Source organism: Parus major, chromosome 1 (assembly GCF_001522545.3).
Source record: "Parus major isolate Abel chromosome 1, Parus_major1.1, whole genome shotgun sequence".
Classification (NCBI taxonomy): domain Eukaryota; kingdom Metazoa; phylum Chordata; class Aves; order Passeriformes; family Paridae; genus Parus; species Parus major.
Window position 1 is genome coordinate 19,353,599 of NC_031768.1, and position 12,205 is coordinate 19,365,803.

General features: G+C 40.1%; 1 protein-coding gene across 4 annotated transcripts in view; it reads left to right on the forward strand.

Moving 5' to 3' along the window:
- MID1 (midline 1) overlaps window positions 1-12,205 on the forward strand; it is a 238,277-nt gene that overhangs the window by 133,246 nt on the left and 92,826 nt on the right. For all 4 annotated transcript variants that reach the window (XM_015641077.3, XM_015641101.3, XM_015641067.3 and 1 more), the window contains exon 2: window positions 8,605-9,320. In XM_015641077.3, the coding sequence (XP_015496563.1) occupies window positions 8,661-9,320 (660 nt within the window). In that variant the 5' untranslated portion in view covers window positions 8,605-8,660. The remainder of the gene's footprint in view (window positions 1-8,604; window positions 9,321-12,205) is intronic.

The window sequence follows — 12,205 nt, forward strand, 5'->3', positions numbered from 1 at the left end:
AGCAGGACCCAGGGTCTAGCAAGGGCCTCTGTGAAGATTCTACTTCCTGATGGAGTAGTCCTCCTGCTGATTTCCATTTTATTATTCTCAGGCCCAGGAAGCCTGAGCTGGGCGTTTCTTCCACCAATGACAGGTTTCTGTCAGAGGTCTAAAACAGATAACCTTCAGAGCACAGATAAAATTTGTTCCTTATCTTCCACTTTCCCACGGTTCACAGCTAATTTCCCCTTCTAAGGACCTGATTAAAAATATTGATTTTTAAATACACCATTGATCTTAGGGAGTTTGGTGTACTAAGAGTACAGCAGGCATTAATTAGAAGGAGCTCTTCAGTGTTAGACAGTAGGGGTTTTTTTTGCAATAGCCATAATCTCTTTATACTCTTTGCAAATCTGCAGAGTAGAACTCTGAGAAAATGTGTTAATTCCTTTAAAAAAAATCTTTTATAGGCTTTTTTAAGGATTGCATTTGAGGACCAGGGAACAGAAAAGTGAGAAGTTAACACTGTGTTTTGTAATGTGATTATAAATATCAGGAGCTTTAGTTCATCAAAATTACATCTTGCAGGTAGTTTAAATTCAGATCTCTGTGTGCAGAGTTGAGGTCACACCTTCATACCTGTACCAGTTCCTGGGACATTTATTGCTGTTATTTTAAATGCTCTCTTTGATAAGAAAGCACACCCTGCTATTCTTCCTTGAGAAATTAAAATGTCATTATCTAGGTGAAGACAATGATTGCAAACTTTACTCAGCTCAGTGATTCCCCTTACTCAGCTGTGGTGAAGGAAGTCATAGAACAACTTGGTGGGAAGAGAATGCAATCATTTTTTTCTGCCACCCTAAGACTTCCTCTGAAAACTTGCAGTAGATTAATGGCTCCAGAGTTTCCAAGCTCTGCTAATTTACCTGTGTGAGACTCTTTGTGACTAGAAGGACTGTGTTGGAACACATAATTTCTGAGTATTTCTGTTGCTGTATTTTCTGTGTTAAAAATCAGGGTGTGCTGTGTCACCTAAGGCATTACACAAGCTGGGGAAATGTGGGAGATTTCCAGCTCTGCCCTGCAACCAAAGCTTTTGAAGAATTTGGGTTTGGGTGGATAAAATTATTTTACCTTCCTTTTGTTATGGGGTGGCATCTATATCAAGGAAGCTCTTAGCCTGAAATGAGTGAGGAAAAAAGAATGGTATGGTATGCAGAAATTTGTCCCCTTTGGTAAGTTTTTGAGGTTGCTCCAGTTGTTTTCCATGCTGCCAGTATCAGGCCAAGATGTGAACTTGATATTTGGTCCTATATAGCTATGATATACCCCAGAATAAATACCATTTTCTCAAGTGAAGAGTGCAAATTTAATTGAGAAGATTTTTGTAGCAGACCTTCAACCATACATTTAATTGGAGATCAGCGCTGATTCACGTGTGCTAAAGATTAAGCAATTCATTGTCCTGAAGAATTTTGAGGAAATATTAAATCTTGTATCTAAAGAATGTAAAGCCACAGGATAAAAACATAGACCAAAAAGCATTCCAAGTGTATAGTAGTATAGGTTTATGTGCACCTATGTGTAATTAATGTGTAATATTGTACCTAATATATTACTATAGATAATATTCAACCAGCAATTTATTAATTGCTTTGAGATTTACAGGACAAGATATTTTTCTTCTAGACTAGTAGTTTTTGAGCCTTAGTTATTGTTTTATCTCCCTTGAGAAGGAATATGTGTTGTGCCAAAAACCTAGATTCTGTGAGATGTTCTTGTCTCACTGAATAACATAATGGGATTCATCTTTTTGAAAATATATTCTTCTACTAGCATATGTTTCAACAAGAAAGGGATGTTGTCAAAGATGTATAACATGCAAACAGCATAGCAGGTGTGCATTTGCTGTATTGATATCATTTAAATGCTGCAAACAACTATCTCAACATTATGGAAACACTACATGTAACTTCTAGACAAGGCAGATGATCATTCTTCTGTCAATGAAAATGTATGAATAGGATGAACTAGTAATTTTCTTTCATGCTGACCATTTTTTATTGCATATTGAGAGCTGTGGAACAGACACTATCCTTTGAATATTTATTAATCCTCACTGCTTTGATAAAAGCAAGTGGGAAAACAAGTATTTGCTTGCTTCAGGGTATGTGCAGCTTGTTTTCTTTACTGCTATAGAAGTTTCCATTGAACATTTCTAAAAAAAATCTGATGTTGGATTATTTGTTCTTTTTGCACTACTCACACAATACATGAATATCTCACTAGCTGTGCTGTTTGAAATTGATAACATCATGAGTACACACAAGCTTCAATGTCCGTGCTGCAGAGAGTAGAATCCGTAATGGACTAGGGACCACCTCAGCTATGCAGGAGTTCATTGGTTTGATTACATTTGAAATGTTGATTGAATGGGCTGTGGAACAATCACATTCACTTGTTGGAAAAAGAGTTATTCTCCAGAAAGTTTTGTGTGTATTCTAGAAAATGATAGAAAATGGCAAAAAGAATAGTTGGCAAATGGCAACTATTTATAAAATAGTTGATATTATTTAGAAAAAGAATGGCAAATAGAAGCATTTCCTTCCTTTTTTTTCACTGTTAACAGAATAAATTGAAAGCTGGGGGATTTTTGTATAGCCTGTAGCAGGTTTATCAAAAGAACAAAAATTTAAAATTTTACTTTATTGTGCACTTAACAGAAAAATGTTGGAACTTCGAAAACTACAGCTCTGTATTATGGTAGTAACCTGCTTAAGCATTCCATAGATGGCTCAGGAATAGTGTGGGTGCTGACTGCAATTCCTCTTGTGCTATATACCTAGGATACATACATATATGGGCACACCTATGCATGCATAACTCATTTTATTGCATTTCATACTTATAAATAAAATATTATTTATTACATTTCTTTTCATATTCATATAAGGGCAGTTTAATACTGAGACTTTTCTATCCTTAAAAGTTGCCAAGTGTTTACAACAAAAATACTTAATCTTCAGGTTTTCAGTCTTTAAATTTGCCAGTGGTCTTGTGTCCATTCTGTATATGGGTTTGAAGGGCCAGGATTGAAATGGCCTTACTGTAGCAGTCATTCCATGGCTACTACTACCACATAGTAGTCTTAGCACAGTAAATTGCTAGAAAACATGACTAGGAAAAATACTATTCAAGCCTGCTTAGGTATATTTTGGCTGTAATTCACCAAAACACAGCAAACTGATTTTACCAGAGAGGATTTTCAAGGAATTTTGGAACATGTCACAAGTCTGACTCTTCTTCCTGGTCCTATTTATTAGTATGACGCTTAGAATTTACAGAATGGCCTACAGCTGCTACCTCCTACAATAGGACTGAGTTCACTAAATTTAAATGAAACAGCTGTAATTCGTGCTATGAGCTCCACCTTTACAATAGTGGAAAGTGAAGATTTTTGGGATATTGTTTTTCATTGCTTTTCTACTCCTAGTAGCTTCTGTTCTCACTTGTTCTGAAGGTTTTAGGACCAGATGGAAAATGAGACGAACAGGAGACACTGTGTGGCATGATAAAACATTGCCTGCTAGCTTTATTGTAAGAGCTAGGGATTTATTCAATGTGGGAAGAGAATTCTGTAGTGTTTTACTGACCGAAAGTGATCTCAGTATACTAGAATATTTGACACATTCATTTATAAGTGTAGTTTTATACTTGTGGTGAGTTGACCCTGGCTGGATGCCAAGTGCCGACCAAAGCTGCTCTGTTACTCCCCTCCTCAGCTGAGTAAGTATAGTGAAAGGCTGATGGGTCAAAGTAAGGACACAGAGAGATCACTCATCAGTCACTGTCTTAGGCAAAACAGACTCCACTCGGGAAAATAAATTGAGCTTTTTATCAATCAAATCCGAATCAGGTAATGAAAAATAAAATACCTTGTCCTCCATCCCTTCTTCCCAGGCTTAATTTCATTTCTGTTTTTTTGCCTTGTTCTCCCTAGCAGTAGTGGGAGATGGGAATGGGGGTTGCAGTCAGTACATCACACATTGTTTTTGTTTCTGCTGCTCCTTCCTCTCAGATGGAGGACTCCCCCCACTCTTCCCCTGCTCTGGGACCATCCCAAAGGAGACAATAATTCCTACAAGGACTTTTGCAACATGGGTCTTTCCCACAGAGTGCAGTTCTTCACAAGCTCTGCAGTGTGGGTCCCTTCCACACAGAACAGGCTGTTCCAACACGGGTCCTTCACAGGTTACAAGTCCTGCCAGGAATCTGCTCCAGCATGGGCTTCCCACAGGGTCACAGACTCCTTCTGGCATTCACCTGCTGTGGTGTGCAGTCTTGCAAGGGCTGCAGGTGGATCTCTGCAGGCTGCAGGGGGACAGTCTGCCTCACCATGATCTTCACCATGGGTTTGTGCAGAAAACTCCAGAGGTTTATGTCCAGAAGGGAGACAGAGGAGTGGAGTCCTGTAACTTTATTCATGAACAAAGGGAGAGGCCGTAGGGAATTTCTCCATGGGGTGTCTCAGACTGTTGGAGGAACCAGCCTCCTTTTCATCCCAGTTTTCCTGGCCACATCACCCTTTCCCTTTCCCCATTGGCTGAAGTGTTGGGAAGGTACAGACTTCCCAATTCACCTATTACATGTCCCCTTTAACATGTATACATAAGCGCACACACATCCTGTGTACAACATAGCTCTATTAAGTCTTTGTTCTTCTCAAAGTTCAGAAATTTAGCACTACCTTGGCTGAGCAGCATTCCATTTCAATTAGTAACATTTTTTGAAACTCATGGGTTCTCCTGTTAATTCCTACCTACAAGTCCCTGGGCCCTATCTACAAGCAGGTTCACACCATCTGTTTGTAAAGACACGTTCATCTCATTCCTTTCAGGCTGCAGGTTCCACCTGGAGCACCTCCTCCCTCTCCTTATTCGCTGTCCTTTCTTATCTGCAGAGCTGTTTCTCTCACACATTCTCACTCCCTTCTTTTCTGGCTGCAGTTGCTTCTCGGCAGTAACTTTTTCTTCCTTTCCTAAATCTGTTATCTCAAAAGTGATCCCACTGTTGCTGCTGGGCTATGTCTTGGCAAATGAAGGTGTTAATGCCACCTACAAAATATGTCATGTTTGTAAGCAGAGGTACAGAGATGCCAATTCCACTAGTGTTAGAACTCTTGTAATGAACTAGATTGCTGTTGGGATTTCATTTAGTGCATGTTTACAACATGCTGCATAACTAATCATTATGTGCCTGGGGAGATGTCGCAAATTCAAAGTTACTTATGTATATTTTTGTTGTTTAAATAACGTTTGTTTTGACAATCACTTCTATTTTGATATTTGCTCTTAAAAGTACCTCCTATGGGTATAAAAATAATACTAGTCATTTCAATGATATTTTGGTAATAATACAATTTTATGACAGTAATTCCATATTTTTGCAAATAGGAAATTGTGTACTTGCAATTCCTTCACTTCTTTCTGTGTCTGGAGGCTATGTGCCTTTGAATTTTTGAGCTAGGTTGAATATGGAATATTACCATATGCATATATAAACTGTTGTGTTTTTGCCTAATCTTCCAGTTTTCTGTAGCTATGGATTCTCTACCATTCTCAAGGAAAAAAGAAAAATCTAAATTAAATATGAAACCTTAGGGCAAGGGCCAGTGAGTTTGAAAGATTTTGTAGCTGGATCATCAGCACACTGATCTCTACTTTAAGCACCTACTTAAAAGTGAAAGCAGAATTGCAGTGGATTAGAGGAATCATCTGTTTGTCCAGAAATTGCAACCTCTCTTTGGTGAGGGGCTTTCAAAGGATTCATTTATTCAGCCCTAGATGTGGTGTGTTTTGACTTATTTGCAACTGCAAAAGAAAACCGGGAAATGTAATTTTTTTTTGGTTTCTATCTGTGTGCTCAGCTTTGTTTACCTTGGAAGATAGGTTCTTTTTCCAAGACGTTTACAGTCTGAAATCAGATTTTGGCACTCTTGCTCATACTGAATAGCATTAGTTAGGGCTCAGCTGCTGCTCATTCAGGTCAGATAGATTAGAGTTAGTCATCAATTGAGATGGTGGTATTTGTGTAGAGCCCTGATGGTGATTCAAACATCTTTCTATGAGGCAGTGATGCAAATGTTTTTCTGCTGCTTCTAGCTGTTTATCTGTACCTCTCTTTTATATGAGTACCATAAAAAACCTTTGCTTAAAAAAAAAAAAAAGGTGCTTTAAGAGGGAAACAGAATGAATAAAACAATTTGGTACATGGAGGAGCAGAAGGAATTTTGTACAGGAAGATTAGCATAGAAGAAAGCCCTGTATTCTGAATGTGGTCCTAAGAAACAAACCATAAAGGCTGGCAGGTTTTCACTGCCAATAGATGAGCAATGATTAGTTCGTCTTTTTAAACACTGTCTCCTGCCAAACCCAAATCCCCTTCTCCCTTTTCCAGTGCAGCAGTTCCAGCCTGCAGGATAAGGGGATGATGAGGTAGACAGTTGTGGTGTGGAAGGGATTCAAACAATGTGAATCAGATTTTGATCTTCTGGGACTTCTGTGAGACAGAGAGTGAAGAGGAGGAAAGACAAACTGGTCTTCATTTGCAGAAAAGGGTTTAATCTCTTCTATGCTGTATGGCTATGGCTGAGAGGGGAGTTGTCTTCCTGCTTATATTAAATTTCCAGACGTTTAATTTTGACCAGATGTACTATGCAATTATGGCAGCTGATGGATAGCTATAAATGAATTAGTCTTTGGCAAACTGAACTTTATTTCAAAAAAGATCAGCATCATGGAAGATACAGGAAAGCAAATTTTGTGATGGGGTCAGTGCATTTTTTAAATGCTCAGATTTTTTGGCAGACTAAAAGGACACATTAGTGCAAAGAGGCAAAGTATCCTCATTTGTAGGCATACTTCTGGAACAGACGCCTTGCTCCTCTTCCCACACAGCAAGGAGGACTAAATACCAATGGTGAAGTCTGAACCTTGCCTCTGTTTGCTGAGCTGTCCTCTTTGCTTTGGCTCGTATTGGGGTTATAGGTAGCATTCCTGTCACTGCTACCACGCTCCCAACACTAATTGTCATGAAGTACCATAGGTTCAAGTATGCTTGGTTCCCAAGGCTGCTAATGAGCCCTGAGCTTTTCTCACCCTTAATGAATCAAGGTCTGTTTGTGGGGGATTCTTGTCCTTCTGTCTTTTTCCCTGGCCAGGGGAGGAGTCAAGAGTTCACACAACTGAACAATGACTTTACAGTGTAAAGACGATGCAGCTGTGCCATCTGAAGCTGTCCTCAGTTATGAGCAACAAAGCTTAAATAGATTGTACTGTGAAGAGGTACAGCTCTGTGAGTGTGAAGCATAGCTTTTGCTTCTGCTTCACTGACCTGTCTGCTTGCAGCAGTGACGGGCCCTTGACGGGAGCTTAGGCAGGGAGAGTCGCGTAGGGCGACTCTTTCAAAACCATTCTCTGTAACACTGAGAGCAGGAAAAGCAGCAAAATGAAGTTTCAGTTGATCTCTGGTGGGGGTGTACTGCTGCCTTCTCCAGAAAATCCCATGTCCTCCATTCAAAAATCACTGATTGTAGTCCAAATCCACTTCAGGGGTTTAATAAGGTCACTAAAGCAAGCCATAGTTCGTACGTTTTAGCAGTAGAGAGTACTCATACAAAAGTGAATACTTACACAAACTCCTCCTAGGCAAATCACACATTTCACTCTCTTACTGTCTAGCAGCTCTTCTTGCATTAGAGTTTGGGATTGTCACTAATTTGGGCTAAACTATTGTTTGACATCTACCTAATTAGGCATTTCAGTTGTAACACTGTGTGTTCCCATGGCTATATTAATCTTACTACAAACATGTATGTGATACATTTTTTGGCATATGTACACAGGTATATATGCACAAAAATATAGATGCATATATATATATGCATAACAGTTACATGTGTTCTTGAATTGCATAGGAGTATATCAGTATAAGATATATATCATACATATATGTAGGATATCATATACAGAAACATTATTCCTTCTGTTTATATATATATATTTGCAGAAATAAACACAGCCATGTACTCTAAATGCCGTGCTATTGCTATAGTAACAAGTAAAAATTTCAATCTGATAAAATAACTCTTAATGCTAGTAGAGATTTTAAATTTATCAGTTATAATACTCCGGACTAATTCTTGCACAATTCCATGCAAAGTTGCGGGGTTTGTTTTTAAGTTTTACTAATAGATAGATGAGTGAAGCCAAAAGCAGCATCTGCAAAAGAAATCTAATTTTGCTGTAATAGGCTGTTTGAAGTTCATCATTTTGGGTTTTAATAATGCACAGAAACATCTGCTGTTTCCCTTGATCGCATGAAAAAGGGAAGGAGAAAAAAATGAAGAACATTTGGGTTTTTTCATTCTTAAGTGAACAGAGAGGGGGGAAATAAGAGTTTAAATACCTTAACGTGTGTATGTGCAGGTTCAAAACTTTTCATTGCTCTCCCGCCCAGCATGGTGGGTTGATAGACCAGGAAAGAGTGGCGAAAGTTGACAACCCCCCATGGCTGACCCCTCATGTTTTCTCTTGCCTAATCGAATTTTACATGTGTTTCCAGATAGCTGATCAGCTTCCCTGGATTTCGCTGACGCCACAGGAAAGCTTTGCCTGAAGATGGAAACACTGGAGTCAGAACTGACCTGCCCTATCTGTCTGGAGCTGTTTGAAGACCCGCTGCTGCTGCCTTGCGCTCACAGCCTCTGCTTCAACTGCGCGCACCGCATCCTGGTCTCCCACTGCGCCACCAACGAGCCAGTGGAGTCTATCACCGCCTTCCAGTGCCCGACCTGCCGCTATGTCATCACCCTCAGCCAGCGCGGTCTAGACGGGCTCAAGCGCAACGTCACCCTGCAGAACATCATCGACAGGTTTCAGAAAGCCTCGGTCAGCGGGCCCAATTCCCCCAGCGAGACCCGCCGGGAGCGGGCGTTCGATAACAACAGCATGTCGTCCTGCGAGAAGGTGCTCTGCCAGTTCTGTGACCAGGACCCTGCCCAGGAGGCGGTGAAAACCTGCGTTACCTGCGAGGTGTCCTACTGCGAGGAGTGCCTGAAAGCCACTCACCCCAATAAAAAGCCATTCACTGGCCACCGTCTCATCGAGCCTATCCCGGACTCTCACATCAGGGGATTAATGTGCTTGGAACATGAGGACGAGAAAGTTAACATGTACTGTGTGACTGATGACCAGTTAATTTGTGCCTTGTGTAAACTGGTCGGGAGACACCGTGACCATCAGGTGGCAGCTTTAAGTGACCGCTATGACAAGCTAAAGGTCAGTGTTACCTATCAGTTTTTTTAGCCAAGCAGTGTGTGGTGGGGAAGGAAAATACCCTTTGGTTGCTTGCTGAAGTCCTCAGTGGTTGGGAAAGGCGGATGTGCGATCTCTAATCATATGAGATACACATAGAGATCTGTATATGGGTTTGCATATAAAAGGTGCCAGATTTTGCTTAAGAAAAGATTTCTTACTTGTGTTTGGGTTTCTCTAAAGCTGTTTTAAGGAATATGCAGCGTTTGGAATATGCGCTGTTTGGGTGAATTTTCTTATCTACCTGCAGCTGGCAAGGTTTAGTGCTGACTACACATAAACAGGCGCTGACTGAAATATCATGCCTTCTTTGCATATGCTTTGCTGTTGATTATTTTTCATTAGGTTGCTTTCATTGTGAAAAGCCCTTCACATCACCACTAACAGGAGATGCATTTATCTGTGCCGGCTTCAGGGATGCCAGCTGCCCATCCAGCCAGGGAAGCTGAATGCCGGCTCTGCTCTTCCCGCGCTGCCTCCCACCAGGCTCGCAGGCAGTGTGATCCTAGAAACAAAGCCAAAATTGTTTCTGATCTTCTTGTAGCATTCCCACGGTTTAGCAAGCTTCTGGCACATCTCCTACCAGGTAGCTGGGAGGCTCCCCCAGCCTGGCCCTGAGCAGGACACCCTGGGCGAGGAGGCAGTGGGCAGCCAGGTCTCAGGGTGCTCTGGAGCCTCTCCAGGCTGCCAGTAGAGACCAAGCTACTGCTGAACATTGAAGCCAAGGCAGGTGACCTCACACCCACCTGGGTGTACATTTCTCTCATGCTGATTCCTGTGCTGCTGCAGAGCCAAGGCAGGGATTAGGCATCCTGCACTTTCCTCCACCAAATCCCTCCAGACTGTCCACATGTGTCTGTGTGCAGCTGTGGGGGGAGTTTTTAAACATGGACTGCAATCCAGAAATCACAAGCATGGAGAGCATGGTTTATCTGACAGCATTCCCACACAGAATTTTGAATGCGGAAAAAGAACTGAATTATAGGTTTAACTAACTTAAGTACTTTCAGATTAAAGTGTGTGGCTGCACTTGTGTCTATGATAACTTTAGGTGCTCAGTGGTAAAATCTGCACACACATTCTGTCCAGGTTTTGTGCCTCTATGCTATGCAAATATGTGCATCATAGTCTAATGATTATATTAACATAATGAAAGACGGTTTTTTAGGTGGACCTGCGAACTTTCTTTCTCTTAAAGACTTTTTTATTTATCAAAGAGTCATTATTTTTGCTTTCTTTTTTTCTGAACCAATTTGTTATTTTAATAGCTTTGTCATCGATAACATTAGCATGTGCCATAAAGGTGAATAGCTGCCTGGATTTATTGTGTTTTTTATTAATCCAGTGGGTTTACATCCTTGACAGGTGCTACTGTTTACTGACAATCAATGTATTGATTATCAACTTTATACCAGTAGGAATATACTACTTAACATGAAAGGCCTTCAGCATTAAATATTGGATAAGCATATTTTTTATGATATTAAAAAAAAGGCAGTAAATGTTTCTTGGTGTTGATGTATATAGATAATGCAAGTCTTGAAAGAAGAATTAAAAAGGCCTGTCTTCTCCCTTGTGATCTTTGACTCAGTACTGTCAATAGGAAGAAAATGTGTATTTTTTGCATGATCTTTCCTGTGCAAAAGTGATTAAGCAAGCTCTGAAGATTGATCTCAAAAAGACAAATAATATTCACATTGGATGTCACCAACTTTAGTTAACCTAAAAGTAAGGCAACTGAAGTTCTAAGCCTACTAAAGTTCTTTACACCAGCTGCCTTGAAGACTAATTAAAGTAATAATATAATGGTTACTGTAGACTTGAGCCAAATAACTCGTCTCAGAATGACAACTCCTAGCATTATTTATATTATTTGTATGTTTTTGAGATGCAGAATTTCTTTGTACCCAAACTGCATAAAAGACCTTTGCACACACAATTATTAATTATGTGAAATTGTGTTCCTGTCATCTTAGTCAAGAAGCAGCCTGTTTCATGTTGGTAATGCCAGTGCTGACGTTAGTCGTGCCAGTCATGCCACATGTACGACACATTTATGTTCTGGTCCAGGAACATTAGCCCAAGTGGTTTCCATGCAGATCCAGCATCCATTCTCTCTTCACAAGAAATCAGAAAGTAATGTCTTCTCTTTCCTCATTACCTCTCCTGTCACAGCAATCAGTCCTAGAAAATTAAATTTTCAGTTCTGTAGATTGGCATTTTACCCTCAGAAGTGAAGGAATGACACCAGTTCCACCAGCATTTAGTAGCTGAAGTTCCAAGTCCATTTTCACATTCAGGACTCTTCCTCCCCCTTCCTTAAGGGTGATACAATCCAAAATCACTGGTCTTTCTGTAACAGAATATTAGGCATGAGATTACAGATGGTCTTTATTAGCTTACAGGTAATGTGCACATGCCACTGGCAAATTAAATACTGAAATGGATTAGAAAATCCCCACTTGAGAAAATGGGTTGTTTCTTGCTATATTGCTGCTGTGGCTTTTTAGTATACATGAGGTTTGATATGTAGGCTACCCCAGTCTTTAAAAAAAATCTGAAAGAATGAGATAGCTAATAGTATAGTGGATCAGTTAAAAAATGTGTGGTTAATATTATCTTTCAAAAAGAAAAGCTAAACCACTAAAGGTGACTCTTTCTTTTGATTTTTGTTTTTAAATTGACATACTATTGACTGGTGCTGCTCTGGGTGTTAAGCCATGCTAATTGCTTTCATTTTCTTGCAATCATGTTGCTAGTGGTTTATACAATATATCACCCCTCATCAAGCATAGGATGCCATTACAATCTAGCTCCTTTTGTGGCAAAAATGAAACTCCTTAATTAGG